The 18,664-nt window shown below is 38.8% G+C and overlaps 1 protein-coding gene across 2 annotated transcripts; it reads left to right on the top strand.

Annotated features, from left to right (window-relative positions):
* Nucleotides 1–386: 386 nt before the first annotated feature.
* Nucleotides 387–16,816, top strand: tom1l2 (target of myb1 like 2 membrane trafficking protein). 2 transcript variants are annotated; one of them, XM_058621038.1, is made up of 15 exons: nt 387–544; nt 990–1,074; nt 3,268–3,346; nt 3,645–3,794; nt 5,105–5,239; nt 5,324–5,473; nt 5,861–5,977; nt 6,095–6,228; nt 7,087–7,141; nt 9,422–9,581; nt 9,968–10,097; nt 10,404–10,476; nt 11,770–11,829; nt 12,179–12,215; nt 13,027–16,816. In XM_058621038.1, the coding sequence occupies exons 1-15, from the start codon at nt 493–495 to the stop codon at nt 13,173–13,175; spliced, it is 1,566 nt and encodes a 521-aa protein (XP_058477021.1). In that variant the 5' UTR covers nt 387–492; the 3' UTR covers nt 13,176–16,816. The 2 variants fall into 2 exon arrangements, with proteins under 2 accessions (XP_058477021.1, XP_058477022.1); XM_058621039.1 differs by lacking the exon at nt 11,770–11,829.
* Nucleotides 16,817–18,664: the final 1,848 nt, after the last annotated feature.

An 18,664-nucleotide genomic window follows, 5' to 3' on the forward strand; every position in this document is an offset into this window, starting at 1 on the left:
CCTTATTACTTTTACTCAAGTAATTATTTGTTACATTATTCTAAAGTAACAGCACTACCTCTGGAATTCGGGTGTTTTTTTTTACATTTGGACCTAATCCTCTTCCGTAGTAAGGCATTTAATTCACTGTTAAAAAAAAATCTGACTTGTTGCAGCCATTTTTTGAATTTCTCGTTTTTGTTTGTGAAATAAAGGTTAAATATAAACTAAAAACCTAAATTAGGCAGAACATTATCTCACGTCTGAGTGAGTCACTGTCATAAAAAAGGGTCATTTGTGGGTTTTATGGTTGTCACCTTTGATGCTTTTTCATTTACAATCGCCCATCTCCAATGACGGGCGCTGGAACCGTCCAATCACGTTAAAGGTCACGATTTCCCGACCAATTACGTCGCGGTGTGGGCGGGACCTCCTCTACGTTTCCCTCACGTCTCCTCAGCGTCGTCATCCTCCTCGTCCTCCCATGGACTGACTTGTTTGTTGTCGAGCAAGATGGAGTTCCTGTTGGGAAACCCTTACACCACCCCGGTGGGCCACTGCATTGGTGCGTAAACACACATTTAAACGAAAACGACAGTGTGTTTGTGCAGTTTGACGGTTTTTATTATGTGCCTTTGAAATGGCGTCTTGTGCGCGTGCGGTAGTCTCTTGCGGTGTTGCTAATTTAGCATGCTAACGCACCTGAATGAGTTGACAACAGCTGGAGAGGAACCGCAAGCCAACCGCTAACCACTGATACCTGCTGTCAACTGTACTCGCATTACGTGTTATTAACTATTTCCCTGACACTGTCACTCTGTAAAAATAAAAAATAAAAAACAATTATATATGTCTTAAAGGTAGATTATTCACCAAGTCAGCTAACAGTTAGCCAGCCGCCAGGTATCGTGATGTAACTGGACTGTTATGCTCCACTGACACTCCTCTTTTATTTATTTATTTATGTTTAGCTTATTTGAGTGTATTTAAAATAATGTGTTTTTTAACAGAAAGAGCCACCGATGGCTCCCTGCAAAATGAAGACTGGACCCTCAACATGGAAATATGTGACATAATCAATGAAACAGAGGACGGGTGAGTAGCCAGAGGACGACACTACCATATTTCTGCAAACACAACATTCAGGATTTGCTTTATTGCCTCATTTAGTCAACATAAAGGGAGATTAACTTTGCCTTCGACTGTTGACTTTCGTGTGCAAAATACACAGAAACAAGGACAACAAAAGGTGATAAATTACTTTATTAATATATAAACTGAGCTACAGAGGTTTTCAAACGTATTTGCTGTGAATTAACTGCACTATATACAGTGGCATCTTACAGTTTATACAGTGTTTGGCCTATTTGCAATTAGGGAAATAAGTGGTGTGTTGCAGTGAAGTAAATTAATGATTCCCAAAGACTAGGGCGGGACCTGGGAGATTTGTTTGGGTCCCAACCTTTTTGGTTATGATTTATGTACATATGGTTTTAAATAACATGCATAAAATGAAATTGTTATTGATTTTGTGCACTACTTAAAACCCGTCTGTAAATTAGTCTCTACATAATACACTGATTTGCTTGTGTGACAACTGATATTGTGATTTGGGTCATGATTGTTTGCCATGTTTTAAAAATAATCTAGTCAAGAAGAGAGTTTGGGAAACACTAAAGCAATGATAAATACAGTAGAATTGTGGGATAAGATAGGTAGGTTGGACACATACTGTACATGTTTATTTGTACCCAGTGATATGTCCCATGTGTGCTGCTGCTGCTGCTGCTGCAGCCTATCTGCTTTAAGATTTTACTGTTTGAGATATTGCTCTTTTGCTGCTCTGCATATCTTGGCTCTCATGAATGGCTGTGTTCAAAGTCACTTCAATCACTGTTTCTTCTTTGTTCTGTTGCTTGGTTTGAACGTCAGCAGCTCGTCTTGATCGTGTCCTTATTACAAAGTGCAAGGAGTTGCTGCCATGTGATTTGCTGATTAGATATATGCTTTAACAGTTCAAATATGTGCCTATTAAAGTGGCTGTTGAGAGTACACACATGAAACTATTACCCATTTGTTCCTTGTTTGTGAAAAATGTCAAACTCTGGACAGATTTGGATCTGCAAATGTTATTCATAATCACAAATTTCTACAAACATCTATGATTCCTAATACTCCAAAAGAACCCTTACTATTTGTGTATGTTATTGATTAACTCTTCCATATGCATCTTCCATGTTCATGTGATGTTTACACAAAGCATTCCTCTAGCACAATATGCCATTAGTGTCGAGGCCCATTTCTGGCTCTCTGTATGGTGGTGGAACTATGCTTATCTCTCTGCACCATTAGCCTTGCACTGTATGTTGAAGCCTGTGTATGAAGTCCAGGTCTTGTTTGATTAGAAGGTTGTAAACAGACTTCAGTGGGTCTAAGCCAAGTGCACCATCAGTCTATAAAAAGGCATCCGAGTCTTAGTTCTTCCTCATCTGTGAGGAATGTGAGGCCTGTCACACGCCCATTACTGTGAAGCTTTTGTTATCTGCTGTTAAAAGAAATCGAAAGTTTATTATTATTTCTGTCTTACGCAAGAGAGATGAAAAGTCAAGAATCATTGATGATTGCCATGCAAAATGCCAAATAAAGCATCAATACGTAACTTATTTTAAATCTTGATAGGTCACTGTTTCTGTTTGATTATTGTGGGATTGGAGCTTCTTTTATTCCCTCTCTGCACCTGAACCTGCTTTACTTAGTGTAGTGAATTGTGTTTATCAGAATATTGTGCAGTGAAGTGCAGCTCTGCAACTAATGATGATTTCTAATTATTTTAATTGATTAGTTGTTTGGCCCAGAAATGGTTGCGGAATGCTGATCTGTGCTTCCCCAACGTTGAAATCATTATCTCAAATGTCTTGACATCTTAAGCCGATTAAGCGATTATAAAAATGAATAGCTCAAACCTGCCAGGGTTGGATGTTTGTACGGTCTTACCCATTAATTTCCTATGGTGATCATTTTTTGACTGGGAACACCAAAGGTCTGAATCCAAAATAGAACTTGTTGAAAAATGCTGTACTGCAAAAATACTTTTTATTGTGAAAGTAAAAAAATGCAAATTTGCATTTTTGCTTTGGGAATGTTGTTAAAATGGTCTGATTAGACTGGACACTGTAGGAAAATTACAGTTTTTGCCCATTAATTTCTTCGATATACTTTCATTGTAATTATTAAGTTGTACTATGCAATCCTCCTGTTTTTAATGTGTGCTTTTACGTGTGTGTACAGGCCAAAAGATGCCATTAGAGCAGTTAAGAAGCGACTCAACGGCAACAGGAACTACAGAGAAGTGATGTTGACTCTAACGGTGAGTGTCGGCAGGCAGAGGAGGCCACTTTAATCTGTTTAAATGTTCAAAATATTCAAATAGTTTTTTTCCCACACAGTCAAGTTTAAGTGTTGCCACCATCATGCAAATAAGTCACAGGTGAAATGAAAACGTTCTCAAATCACTTACTGCGTCCTGATTGTATCACACTGATTTGCATGCAGAGAATCTGCTGTTCAGTGTCCTCTCCGCTCCTGTCTGGTTTGCAGAACAATTCATGTTTGATTTATGATTTTTTTTTCCCTGAAAAGCAGCCTCTTCTGTCTCTTCCCACCAGGTCCTCGAGACGTGTGTGAAGAACTGCGGCCACCGCTTCCATGCATTGGTCACGAGCCGGGACTTTGTTGACGGCGTGCTTGTTAAAATCATCTCCCCTAAAAACAACCCACCTACAATTGTTCAAGATAAAGTACTCGCACTAATTCAGGTGAGATAAAGTTCTAATTGCATGCACCGATTCCTTGGCTACATCCATGCTGATCCGATTTCATTTCAAAACGGCATTTCCTGCTTCCAGATATCATTTCAGCTCTGAGTCAGAAGTAATATGCATCTGTACTAGGATGGCTCACTTTTCACTTTTCTAATTTAGTTTTTCAGTCTTATACAGTCATTTTGTACCTTTTAAATTACAGAGCTGTTAAAACACATTTGTCAAAGGTAAAATTCCCCAACTGTACTAATATTTTTGCAATAAAAGTACAAAAACGAGGTGAAACTGAGACTTAAAGTTAGTGTTGTGGAGCTTTTTTAATTCACAGCACTTAGTTGAGTTGTAGCTAATAAGAGAATGCATTTCATTGCATCCTTTTTTTCCACAGTTTTTGTTTTTACCAGACTAAAAACAGAGCCCCCATGTTGATGTGTTTTAAACAAAAACTTGAATGATATAGCCCTGTTTTGTCTGCTCGAGTGTGAGTGAAGAGTAGCAGGAGTATTTTTTTTAGTGTAGGTGTTTATTAGTTAGTACAGTAGTGACAGGACGTGGCTTGTCGTCCTTCAGGCAGAGCCTCAGGTAAAGTTCAGTGTCTCCAGAGTGGCAGCCAGGAGGAGCAGCTCCAGTTACTTGCTGCCACAGCTCAGGTAACCATCCAAGGCTCATGTGAGCTGCTCTTATTTCCTCCAGGGGAGCCATGTGACCACAGTCGCAGCATGGTTCCATGGGAAGGAAAACTTCTTCTGTCTGTTACAAAAGAGTCAAGTGAAAAGACTGTGTGGGAATTACAGACAATCTTCAAACAAAACAAGAGTAGTGTTGTGTACATTTAAATAAAATTATAAGCTTAAACACCATTAAAGTCCTTGTGGTGTTGTTTTTTGAAGAGTCTTATCTGTTAATGTGCAATACGTTTTAAATGTAAACCTTTTACAGTGTTTATACAATATTTAATTCTTGTGTACATGTTTAACTTTGTGGAGAAGCAACATAATATGTAAAACATGTAATGATATAAAAACGTTCTCCACGAAGTGAAGTACGGTGATAATAAATCTCTACTACTACAGTTTGAGCTGCTGTAAATGACCCATTCAAGCTTCAGAGACAAAGAGAAGTCAGGTGCTTTGTGTTTTACTGACTGAATTTATTCAAGGGACACAAACAGAGATGATGACAGGGAAAGGCCTTGTTTACTCCTCCAACATCCCCTGCTTTGTTTACGCTGTCAGCCATTGTTGTGTCTGTCTCTCCCCCGGCTTTTTCTTTGAACTCTCTTCTTCCTCTGCCTTCCTCTCCAGGCGTGGGCCGATGCATTCAGGAGCAGTCCAGACCTCACGGGAGTGGTTCAAATCTATGAAGAGATGAAGAGGAAAGGTATCGAGTTCCCCATGTCAGACCTGGAGACCCTGTCGCCTATACACACGCCTCAGCGGGTAGGAAGCATCAAATGTAGCTCGGTTAGAAGAAGATTACGTCCACAGTCGGAGTCAGATTATCTTTGAAACATTCTCTTCTAGGTTGCGTCTGCTCCAGAGGGCGGCGACTCCTCTGTACTCAAGTTCAGTGCCACTCCTCAGCCCACACCACACACTGTCCCGCCGGCCTACACTGACCCTCAGGTCCCCAACCTCCCAGCCTCTGGAGCCATTAATCCCACACCTGAACAGGTACAGTGTTACTCCCATAAGTGGGCTGAAACCGAAAGAGATTTCAGTTTCCTTAAAAATGTACTTGCATAATCAGGTTTGTTCTTAAGCATCAAGAAAGTCAAAATGGTACTTTGTGCACCTGACAAAACAAGCTAAGTGATTGAACGCTCCTGACAGTTTGAGTCACCTTCTGTAAACATACAGTATTTGGTGTGAGGAAACCTCTTTTTTGTCCAATTTACCCCAGAACTGTCACGATCAACTACCTAAACTAATCTGTTATTTAGTACTATAATTCACTTCAAAGTGGATATTTTTAACATACAACAACATATCTTTTACTTTTAGCTAAATGGCTTCATTTTCATGACTAACGGTATACACATATATCTCCGATTGATCCAGATTTGTCGGCTGCGCAGTGAGTTGGACGTTGTTCGCGGAAACACTAAGGTGATGTCGGAGATGTTGACAGAGATGGTCCCAGGACAGGAGGACGCTTCAGACTACGAGCTACTACAGGTAAGGAATCACTCAGTGTCAATAAACAAATGTTAAAAACAATTTTTATCTTTGCACAGCACAAATCAGTAATAAAATCTTAACATTAGACCTTCATGTGTCTGTGTTTTTTCTCAGGAGCTGAACAGGACTTGCAGAGCCATGCAGCACAGAATAATGGAGCTGATCTCCTGTGTTTCCAACGAGGCTGTGACTGAGGAGCTGCTGCACGTCAACGATGACCTCAACAACATTTTCTTACGCTACGAAAGGTCAGAGAACGCCAACGAGAGAACTTACAAATACATGCGATATGCGATCTGAAAAGTACACACAAAGCAAAACTCAAAAATCTGTTATAGAGTGTGGGACAGGTCGTATTTGTCTGTCTAAATCCAACAAGTGTTCTGTATTTTATCATTACACCCAGGAGGAAACAGCTATGGACACACACCCAAGCACAAATACACACAACTTGAAAACATACAAAACAAATGTTATATAAATTATTATATTAATAAAAACAAGTCTTTCTACTACAATAATGGGCTTATTTGTGGATCATCTATTATCACAAGGTGGCTGCTGACTTCATGTGTGTTTGCAGAAGTGATGAAATAAACAAGGTTTCTTGAATGCATCTTGTTAGCTCAACACACTGTGAACACTGCATTATTTTCACTGGCTGTCATGACTGTTGGTTGTTCTTTATTAACTCTTGAACTGTTACCACTGATAACTCTTTACATAAATCACCTGTTGTGGTTTAATTTGAGTTGCTGTGGAGGAAAAAGATAACATGTGCTGTAGTTAATAGTAAACCTGGTTATAAACGGTGTAACTAGGTCAATCACTTTTTACTTGTTATACATCCATTTATGCTTTGATTTTTGTTTCCACTGTATTTTCAATTGCACAATTTAAAATTTGAAATAATTTAAACTGACTCGATTTTACTCTCTGTTTCACTTAAAGAAGTTGAATTGACTAAACCTGACCCGAGCCTGATAATCCTGGGTCATGTATCCATGCTCTACTCTGATTGCACCATACGTTTGCATTGATGTTTATCAGCTGAACTTTACATTGTCTCCTACATCTCTTTAATGTTGTCATGTTTTTTGTCTCAGGTATGAGAGGTTTAGGTCGGGGAGATCTTCAGCTCAGACTGCTGTCAACAACGGGGTGAGTCAAGAAACGCTTTGTGTCTTCAATTCAACATCACTGTGTTTAATCTATTTTTTCTGTTGTTATTATTATTATTATTATTATTACTGTATTTATTCTCTCATGTCCACAGCTTTTCAGTTTCACTCGTGTTTGTGCACGTTACATGTACAGTCAGACTGAACACTGTCCGTCTTTCAAGTGTGGTTATTTATCAGCCACCGATTAATGATTTACTCAAAGTGCATGCCAAATGGAACAGAAACCCATTAAAGGCAAAGGATTTTTAAAATAAAGTTTAATCCTTTTTATCATGACATGAATATAATGCAATTAAGACCTGTCCAGTAGGGGGAAACACTGACTGCGACAATGCAAGCAAAGTCATGGCAGGTTATATTTACTCATATTATTATACACACAAGAGTGACATACAGTCAACAGTGTTGTCAAAGCTTTTGGAGACTAAAAAGAAAGAACGCTTTAGACCTGAGATTATTGTTTAAACTGGATGGACGTCCTCTCCAGTCTTATAACGTCTCAAATTGATCTTGGGGTTTTAGAAAAATAACAAAAATATCTTAATCTCTACTTAAAATACTTTATACTTTTTTATTTATTCTGATTCAGATTCATATTTAGCTCAATATCACTTGAAATGAAAATGAAAACATGAAGCAAAAGAGCGCTGTTGGTGTAAAGAGGTCGACCAGTGTGGGTTTTTCTATACCGTATATTTAGCTGATTTTCCTCCTGATAACGTTTAACTGTTCACTAATAACAAATAACACAAAAATGACTTCAGTAACCAGTTGTTGAACAACATTATAATCTCTCCAAACTATGTTTGATGTTGTAATTATGTCCTTGTTTCTGAGAACAAATATACATAATTTTTCATAATTGGATGAACAATAAATGATAATTGGCCGATGCCTTGATTATTTGGACCAACCGATTAATCAGTTTTCTTTTGGTGTAGCTTTGCATTTTTTACATAATCTGGTTACTGAAGTAAAGCCGTTTTGTATTATTAGTTATCATTAATATATTTTGTTCAGCTGGAGGGAAAAAAAGAGAATTAAAGTATATGGGCCAAAAACAATTACATAAATGTATAGTCTGCCCTGATTTCTAAAAATCAGCATCAGCCATAGAGGACAAACCCACATCAGTCGACGCCTGCTTTGCTCCACTGTGCGCTTCCATTTCACTCGGCCTGGATTTTGTCCCATAGTGACTGAGCCATTACACTGTGTCCCCCTGCACATGTTAATGGTTTTCACTGTCTTCTTCCTTTCTGTTCTTTTCCGTTCTTCTGTGTCTGTGTCAAGCTGAGACAGGCAAGTATGAAAATAATAATTGTCCACTCGACACAGTGACTGTTGAAACATGGCTGAATAAATATGGGCCCCTGACCTCCACATACATCCCCCACCCTCCTCTGTCCCCTCCTGTCCCATATAGCATGTTTTGACTATGCAGCCCCAACAACAGCCAATAATACGATGAACCTGGAGGTAAACTGACAGTGACACAGCCACAGTCATGATGTGTTTGCATCATGTCAGGTTTTTCAGGCTTTACAATTTGACAAAATAGTGCAGTTTTTAGGTTTCTCCCTCTCTAGGGGTCACCACAGCAGGTCACCTGCTTTTTCAGTGATCTGAAAAATCTAGTATCTCAATATTTCAGTGTTTTGAAGCTTGTCAAGTAAACTGTTGGACATGTATGTGATTAACAGACCGATAAATGGAATAAACATTAGGTTGTAGGAAGCGAAAGCGGCTCTTTTCGCGACATATCTCTTGCATTCCTTGTCCAAAAACTGCCAAAGTCGTCAATGCACACACTGGTGACCTTAATAATTCTGAAGCCTGTCGAGTGACCTGTTGGACAGAAATTCCTTGCATTTATTTGGAAACGCTATCGTGGTAGAGTAGATTGCAAAGACACAGTGTGTTCCCTCAGACGAGGGAACAGACTCCATCCCTGCTGTGTTTCTACCTTCTTAAGGGGATTGTTGTGTATTAATGAAAAACCCACAACATATAAGGTGTGTCTTAGTATTTTAGTATTTTTATGGCCCCTTAAGAAACACTTTATCAGAGTCATTTTCCTGCTTCCCTCAGTCACAGACATTTTCATGCTTTCCTGGAGCTAACCAACATGTTTTCCAAGTTTCTGTGTAATTGTGTGTCATGTATTCATTTTTATTTGGTTTTTCTTTAGCCTCCCATTGTCAAACTCTCCGCTCTGCTCTTCTATCGTGTGTCTCATCCTCTCGTCCTTCTCCAGGTCCTGAGTGAGGCTACAGAGGACAACCTGATCGACCTCGGTCCAGGCTCCCCGGCTGTGGTCAGCAACATGTCCAATGTGGCCCCAGCCCAGAGCGTCACTGCACCAGCGGGTGGACCCTCCTCACCGGCCACCTTAGCCTCTCGCCTTGCTGGTCTAGGCATGTAACTTAATAAAATGAAAGCTTTAGTGTGTAACTTTCATCGCCAAATTTCAGCAGTTCTGAACCGAGTTTAAAAAACAGCTGGAAGTAAAAACAGACAATAACTGAGCTGCAGTGAGCGACAGAGACGCTGCTGCGGTTCTGTTGCATAAAAAACAATCGATTATTTAATAAATCAGGTATTGTGATAATTGATTTTATCATTTTGAATGTTTTGTTTGTTATTCGTTTCCAGTTTTTCGGAATTTTCAGCTTCTTAAATGTGAATATTTTCTGTTTTTTTGTTTGGCCCATATGTGGCACAACCTCCATAATAAAATGTACTTTTAATTAGCTTTATAGTTGTGTAAACTAAGAATAAAGAGTGTTTTTCTCTGCTGCAGACATGGGTTCAGACAGTGTGAGCAGCACCTTGAGCTCTCTGTCCAGCTGTAAACCTCCTCCACCTGCTCAGGACGACTTTGACGTGTTCGCTCAGACCAGGACTGGAGTCGTGTCTGAACCACACAAGATGTAAGACATGTCAACTCAGCACTTTTCAGTCATTTTTATGCAATGATTCTACATTTTTCCCCTCATTTAGTCATATTTAAGACAGTAGACAGAAGATTTCCTCAACCCCAGTGTCCCAGTGTACGTTGTTACATAAATGTCCACTAAAAACTCATCTGTTTAAATCTGCATACTCTGTAATTACATTGTTCTGTTTTTACTATGTCCTATTTTTGATCTTTTTTCTGTTTTATGGCTATTTTTATGATCTTTATTATTATTTTATTATTTAAGTGTCCTTTACATTTATCTTGTGTCCTGACTCAGTACTGCAGCAGGAGACAACCGTGCCTCTGGTAACCCGCCCACTCTGGACGTGGTACAGCCGACTGCAGGAGGGGTGAGTGTCTTTAAAACATGTATGTATGTATATATTGTGACATGTACCGTTTACCATCATGACGTAGAGTAAACTATGATCTAACGGTGATGAATGATTCACTGTACATTTAGTTTTGTCCTGAATCTGCATTCATTCACTGACTCAGTCAAATATGAGAGGAAACACATTATTGCCCATTATTGTGCCTGCTTTACCACCCACTGTGATGTTGTTTCTCTCCGGTGCTTTGTTTTTGTAATTAAATACCTAGTTTTTGTATAATTAAACAGTAGATTAAGCTTGTGGTCAGGTCACTGCAGGACGCAGCTCATTTTTATCTTGTGATGTTGGACATGATGCTGCTGCTGCTGCTGCTACAGCCATTAATGAATTACTAAACTAATAAACTACTTTGATAATTAATTTTATGGTTTGAGTGTTTTTAAAGATGATTAAACAACCTCTTTGAGTTTTTCTTTTGCTCTATAAACAAAGAACTCATTAAAAGTGATTCATTTTGGATTGTGGACAAAGTATTTTGTTATTTTTAGGTTTTGGGGAACAGTGATCAACATTATCTGACTATTTTTGACCTAACATGTACTCGTTTAATCATGAAAATGATTGCAGCCCTAATCAACTACTTAATAAATCATCACATTTTGAAAAATGATCAAAAATTCTCTGATTATAGCCTCTGAAATGTAAGGGGATTTTTTTTGTTCCTCTGTTATTGTAAACTGAAAAAGCTGTAGTTTATGGATAAATGTTGTCATTTTTAGTGTTTTTTTTGAACGCACCGACCAATTAACAGAGACTACAATAAACTGAGAGTGAGAATTTTTTATTAGTTGCTGTATTTCTATGCACCAACATTACAACTTTAGCTTACAACTGTATTTAACAATTATTTTCATCATAGATTAATAATTTAGACCATAAAATGTTGGACATTTGTTTCCCAAATCTCCAAATTTTCTTTTTTTGTCCACAAACACAACGGATTATAGTACAACAAAACCACTCAAACTGATAAATCAATTATCAAAATAGCTCAGCTTCCTGGTGATGTGCAGGAGACATTTTTGTGTTTGTTTCTGTGAACAGGCTCCTCATAAAAGTCACAAATATCCCGTGTCACGGCAACATACACAAACATTTCCATTCCTTTTATTTCCTTTTATTTATCACTCACAAATACTGTTGTTTTTTTTCAAGTTGCATTTTTAAGTCATTTATTCAGTTTTGTTTGGGGATGGTTTTTTTCTTTTGTTGTGTTTGTTTCCGGTCATCTGTGGCGCTGCTCTGTAGGGCGTCGCTCGTCAGTCCTCTGTCATGGATGACATAGAGGAGTGGCTGTGTACTGATGTGGTGAGCCCATCATCATTTCTTTATTTTAGTTCTGCCTGCAGTCTCTCCGTCTCTTTCCCTCTCTTTTATCACTCTGTTGCATCCCTTTGTTTCTTTTTTAAATTTGTTTTTAAACGAACACTAACACATTTCCAATCCTCACTTTTTGATCAAAATTAACATCCTAGTTCACCTTTTAACTTACAAATGGTGTGTGTTGGTGTGTCATGATTATATCTAATCACAGGTGTTTTGGTGTCAGACACGTGAACAGAATGAGATTGTTTTTTCTTGTTTTGCAGTGGTTTTGCAGTAAAACCAGTTTGGCAGTTATTTCTTCAGTATGACTTTGTCTTTTTCTTCTCTACAGAAGGGAGATGAAGGCGAGGAAGGAGTGACGAGTGAAGGTGAAGATGACATTCCCAGTGAAATAAAACTGTTTTAATTGTGGGTTTAAATTAGTTCTTGACCAGTCCCAGGTCAAACTATTCTGTCTTATGGCTCCACTGTGTTCCCACTACACAGTGGATCTATTTTGTTTTTCCATGATAGTATCGGTCGCTTCTTTTAGTCCCTGCTCTAACGAGGTACCAAGCGAGCTGAGCCGATACTAAAATGTGACGTTAACAGACTGCACGGTCACTGATTGGTCATGAGTCACAACGTCCGACGCGAGTCAAACCCAACAGTAGATCAGTTAAAAGACTTATAAATCCTGAAAATGTGTGTTAATCTTCAATATTTGTGCTGTAAGTGCTTTACAAGTCACTCGTCACTGGTTTGTTTGTGTCGCATATAGAACAAACGAATATAGCAGTGTTATGGCGCCACATACAGGCCTGGCATATATACTACAGCATTACAGTGGTTTTCAGGGAGTTTCATGTCATTTCTTTGAAAACCTTTTTAAAAAAGGGAAAATTTATGTGTGGATAATGTCTAAGATGCACATTCATCTCTAGGCTGTTAGTCATGAATGATTTTACCATCTTTCGTCATTTTATTAGTGATACACAATCGTTTACTCACTATTGAGTTGTGTACTACTAAGTTAAATGTGTATGTGTACTAACATCATCACTGAGCTCTAAACATTGTTAATGATAATGGTGATATTCATCTTTTTAGTGGCTTCACCTGGGTTAAAAAGTCTTGCATATAAGTTTTTACCAGTTTTCACTTTAACATCCTCACTGTCTGTTTCCGTAATTCATGCAGAGTTCGACAAGTTCCTCGAGGAGAGAGCCAAAGCTGCCGAGATGACCCCCGGCCTACCGTCACCCCCCAGTGGCGACCCGGGGGCAACACAGGGAACCCCCAGCCGTAAGAAGCCAGACAGACCAGAGGACGCTTTGTTTGCCATGTAGACCTTTCTTTCACCTCTGGCCCTGACGACCTGAGCAGCATCACCCGCAGACGGACTGACCACATGCTAGTCCACAACGCAGTGAAGTTACACTACAGCTATTCATACGCTCTGTTCATTTTCCCCCATCAGAAAAACAAAAACACTATTTTCATCAGCAGTCAAATAGATGTCACCCTGTGTCAGAGGCGATGAGGCAGCCTGCTTATTCCTTCTTCTTCTTTACATGCGGAGAACCTCCTGTGGACTGCAGAGCTTCTTGTTGCAGCTAATCCTGATGATCAGATGTAGACTTTTATAAACAAAGATTCCTTGTTCTGTTTCCGAGCCCTCAGAGCATGAATTAATGCAACCCACACTCTATAATTTTACAGTTTTAAGAGCCAAACAAGGGTCAGAAACAATAATACTGAGCATTACGTCCCGGTTAGAGTTTTCAGTGTTTGTATCAGTCTTGAGTTTGAAATTGTAAATCTGTAAATGACAGAAAGTCACGTTTATTAGTCGTGTGTATATTTAAGCTACAAATATGTACGAAAGAGATGTTGATTTAAATGTAGATTTGCTGATGTCTGCAGCCACTCCGACACGAGGGGACGTACCTGAGCGGGTACAAGAAAAGGGACGTGCTTTAAATCAGGAAAAAGACAACGTTTTTTCAGATTTGGTAGAATCACAAATCAACACATACAGAATAATCCTGTCGTAGATTATAGGGATGACTCGATACCACTTGTGTTTGACACTGATACCAATATCGAAACCTTGAATTCCGTCTGATGCGGTCTTTCTCCTCTTTAAGCAGCTAGACTGTATATTTTGAACTTGAGCTAGATTTTAAGTTTCTCGTTGGGTTAAAAAAATGTCCGCCCTCTTTACCGTCTGACTTAAACCATCCGATAAACGATAACACGCCACCTGCCTGAACAGGATATCTCGTATGTAGCATGTAACGTGTGCTTCGTTAAGCATTTACATCATATTTATGATTTGATGGATCATATTGGACTCATTATTTTCTTTTTCCTGATTTCTGATTCAGTTATTTTTGGCCAGTTTGGTGCTGATATTGAGTATTGTATCAGACCAATACTGAGTATCATGTCAAAGTGATATCAATACTGAGAATCGCATCGGACTGACAACGATACTGCGTATTGTATCAAATCAGTAGTGATACTAAGTATTGTATGTGATCGATAAATCGATACTGAGTATCGTGTCTCACCGATACCATATGTGGAATCACACCCCCGATGCTTAGTATCTTATCGCACCAATAGTAAGACAGAGTGTCGTATTGACCAATAACGATAGAGAGATTAACATTGTTTCTGGGTATCGTACTAGAAAGGCAAAGATACTGGGTACTGTATCAGTCCAATATCGATACTGGGTACTGTATTGGTCAGGTATGGACAGACGGCGTTACTGGGCACTGTATCGGTCCGATACAGACAGACAACGATGCTGGGTACTGTATCGGTCCGATGGTGATACTGGGTATCCTATAACAGACAACGATACTGCACCAGTAACGATAGAGAGTATCGTATCAGATTGACATCGTTTCTGGGTATCGTACTGGAAAGACAACAATACTGGGTATTATATTGGTCCGATTATTGCTGTTAGACAGACAACGATACTAGGTATTATTTTGCACTAATACTGAGTAATTTATTTGACCGATAGTGATACCGAGTACGTAAACAAGTACTGTGTGAAATTGAAACTCATACCAAGTATTATCGGCTCATCCCTAGCATCGTTCTCTCTCACAAATCTAAGCGTGGATGTTTGATGGTGTACGTGTTGAGACCAGATTTATTGAGATTATTTTTTTTGCTGAGATTAAACTGAAGCTGCTGTCGTCGATCTTATTTCCACCGTCTGGATTATCGCTGTAGATGTAATTATGTCTATTTGTGCTGAAGATGGATGCAAAGATATTTTTGTGCTTTTTGAATGTGTTGACGAGAGATCACAGTCAGATAAGATACTGTATGTTTTCTGTTAAAGGGACCAGATTTTTTGTGCTGTTTTCCTGGATGTTGAAGGGAAAATCCTGGTCCATGTCAGAACTCCGAGCTCTGCTGTATACATGTAGGGATGTCATGACACGACAAGAGAGCACATTATTTCTTTGAAATTATTTTCTCCTTTTTTCTTTTTTCTTTCTTTCTTGACGCCCGACACCTTTTTATAAAAAAAAAAAAGCCTGACCTTTCAACACGACATTTGTTTTCAGAAATGAGCTCGCCGCAGACGCAGCGCGACAAATGAGAAATCATTTTACTCCCCATGACAGTCATAAATGTGACGTGTTACACAATCACAACAAGCTGGAAACAAGCAGCGTTTCCCCTCTCTGCTCCCGAGAGAATGAATCAGAACAACTTAACCAGATTACGGACGCACGATATGCTGATACAGCTGGAGAGCTTGGACCGATAACCAACACAGATATACATACTTTTTTAAGGTCATTTAGCCTCTTCTGTAGTGAAATTAATAGAATAATTTTTCATACGTGTGTCCAGCGCTGCTACGAGCAATTGATTATTAGTCCATTACTAAATTATCAACTATTTTGAGTGATTTTTTCACTAATTAAAACACTTTTCTTTTTGTTTAGAGGATATTTTCTGGTTTCTTTGCTCCGTATGAAAAAGGAATCATTAAAAATTTATATTTTTGGGTTTGTGGACAAAACAAGACATTTGAGGTGTTCAGGTGTAGATTTGCATACATTTGTGCAGAATAAATAAAAATGGGGAGCCTGATGATATCTGATGCTACATTTTAAAGCCAGTATCGTCCAGATTAAACCTTTTATTTTGGGAATATTTCGGCAAAGGTGTGGAAATATTTTTGTGTTTCTTTTCCACGTCAACATTTTTAATCGGGTTATTTAAAAGAGAAAAGTTAAAAACTGAAAGTGAGTTGTCTTGTGATGTTTTAGTGGTTTTTTTGGCTTTTGTTTTTCCGATTTTCCCTTTGTATACATTACTGCTGGCTAATGTGTCTTTACCGTATTGTTTTTGTGGTTAATAATCATTTTTGGCCGTTTATGGTCTCTGATCAGATCAGAATCAGCAGTTTGTAGCCGAGACAGAATCAAAGCGGTCGTTTCATGAAGGATGAATTAGCTGATGTTTAAGTGACTTTGCTGGAAAGAAGCGTCAACGTTGCACATTAGAAAAAAGGAAGAACCTCCTTTTTTTATTTCTTTATTTTTGTTAGTGTTAAACCTCCGTGTTTGTGTGTGTGACGTTTGATCTCCGCTGTTCAAGTCAAGTTAGTTTTTATTCAATGAAATGATGTAATAATCATTTTTAATTTGCAGCTTTCGGTGCTGGAATCATGAGCGACTGCATGTGACACTAGGACACTGCTGCAGATTGAATGTAGGAGGGAAACACTGCTGCCATCTCAGGCCTGTTTTTGTTATTTCTTCTGTTTAAAGTTTAAAATTCACTGGATACACAGATATAAGAGGAGGAGGAGGAGGAGGAGGTGCTGATGAAGGAGGCTGTGCCGTGCGTGACTGCTGCTTTTCCTCCGTTTGCCTCGTTTCTCTTTGTGTTGTTTGAACTTGTGCATGAACTCTAATAAAACTTCAGCAGTGTGTGAACCACAGTCTTCTCTGTGTGTGTGTGTGTGTGAGTGTACGCGCGCGTTTGTCCACATACATCAATCTATCAATTAATCTTTATTGCTATTTTTATTGAAATAAAACATAACTCTTTAGAAATTGCTTAACGCCAAGACTTCATGAGGTTGTAAGCCAAGTTTGACGATTGCTTTATTTTTATTTTGGTGGCATTTTTGATAATATAATGGAGGACCATTTCTCGTCTCTACTGAAATGACGTTTCTTATATATAAATATCTACCTTTTTGACCTGTGTCAGCTGGGATAGGCACCAGCAGTTTTGTCCCTTTTGGCTCTCCGTAGCAAGGAAACCAGTAAATATTCACATTGAAGAAGCTGGAAAATCAGAGAATTGTTGTGATTATTCAAAAAAAAAAAAAACAGCTCAAGTATGATTTTTTTGGGCCCTTTATCTATTTGCTTGAATTAATTATTACTTTTGACTTTGATTTTTTTTTATATTAATGATATTTGTTTAAAAATGTTCCTCTTTGTGTGATTTTTGTTAGATCCTGGACAGAACTTGAAGTTAATCATTTCATTTGTTGAATAATAAGATGCTGTTATGTTATCATCATGCACAAACGGCTAAATAAAATTATAATAATGAGATAATTAAATTCTCTAGTAGGGCCCCCTTTTGTGGTCACTGGGCCCTAAACAGGCGCTTAGTTCACTTTTGCCTTTAGGCCGCCTCTGCTTCACACACACACACACACACACATCAATATATTAAAAACTACAACATTAAAGCTATAGTATGTAACATTGTGCTGTAGGCTACTGTTTTAAATGTTGTCATAAGTGAATCTTTTTGTGGCGAAAATGTCTCAGATGCTTTTTAAATACGGAAATCTGTATTTATGTTCACTGCTTGTTTTATTTTTATTTTTAGTCGCTTTTTTAATGGCCGCGGTTTAATCTCATGTGAGGTCAGTGTGAGGAAGGCGGTGCTACGTGGGTTAAAGGTCAATACTGGCAAGAAAAAGGATTAATTTGTGTCGATTTCTGTTTTACATGGAGTAAAATACGGAGCCCCGGAAGGGACATCCAGATACACACACACATATGTATACAAATTTATATATGCAGTTCATTTTGTGATTAGGCAAAGTGGAAACTCTAAATTGACCGTAGGTGTGAAAGTGTGAGAGTGAATGGTTGTTTGTCTCCATGTGTTCCTGTGATGGACAGGTGACATGTCCAGGGTTTGACCCCGCCTTTTTGCCCTATGTCAGCTGGGATTTGCACCAGCGCCTCCCATGACCCTCATGTGGAGGATAAAGCAGTAAAATGTGAGTGAGTTCTTCTTCTTTTTTTTGTAATTATGTCCCTTTCGGCTCTCCGTAGAAAAGAAACCCAGAAGCTGAAAAATCTGAGAAATTGTTGTGATTATTGAAAAAACAACAACCCTTAAACTGATCATTATATTATCAAAATAGTTTAGTAATTTGTTAGTAATCCATGAATTTTTGCATCCATAGCAGAAATGAAGTCTGTTTTTTACAAAAATATCAACTCTTTTCACACTGGGATTCCTCCTCTGGTGGTAATCCCTGAGCTTGACCTATAGTAAACCCGTCATGTCCTCCTCCTCCTCCTCCTCCTCCTCCCCTCGTCTCCTCTCTGGAGGCCCCGTGGGCCCCTCACACACCACGGACTTCTACCATTGGTCGTCAGGAATCGCCTCATCCCACAACATGGCCCCTCACATTCTGCCTCAGTCACTGGAGCGTGTGCGTTTTTTTCCCGGTCAAACAGAGCCAGGGGGTGTGTCCAGGTCCATGTCCATGTCCATGCCTGTGTCCATGTCTGTGTCACACAGTGAGTGG

Source organism: Solea solea, chromosome 21 (genome assembly GCF_958295425.1).
Source record: "Solea solea chromosome 21, fSolSol10.1, whole genome shotgun sequence".
Taxonomy (NCBI): domain Eukaryota; kingdom Metazoa; phylum Chordata; class Actinopteri; order Pleuronectiformes; family Soleidae; genus Solea; species Solea solea.

Excerpts from the sequence above, each read along its gene's own strand:
- tom1l2 (XM_058621038.1), top strand. The coding sequence starts at position 493 with ATGGAGTTCCTGTTGGGAAACCCTTACACCACCCCGGTGGGCCACTGC. Across the intron at positions 5,240-5,323 it reads CTATACACACGCCTCAGCGG|GTTGCGTCTGCTCCAGAGGG; the intron begins GTAGGAAGCATC and ends ATTCTCTTCTAG. Across the intron at positions 10,098-10,403 it reads GTGTCTGAACCACACAAGAT|TACTGCAGCAGGAGACAACC; the intron begins GTAAGACATGTC and ends GTCCTGACTCAG.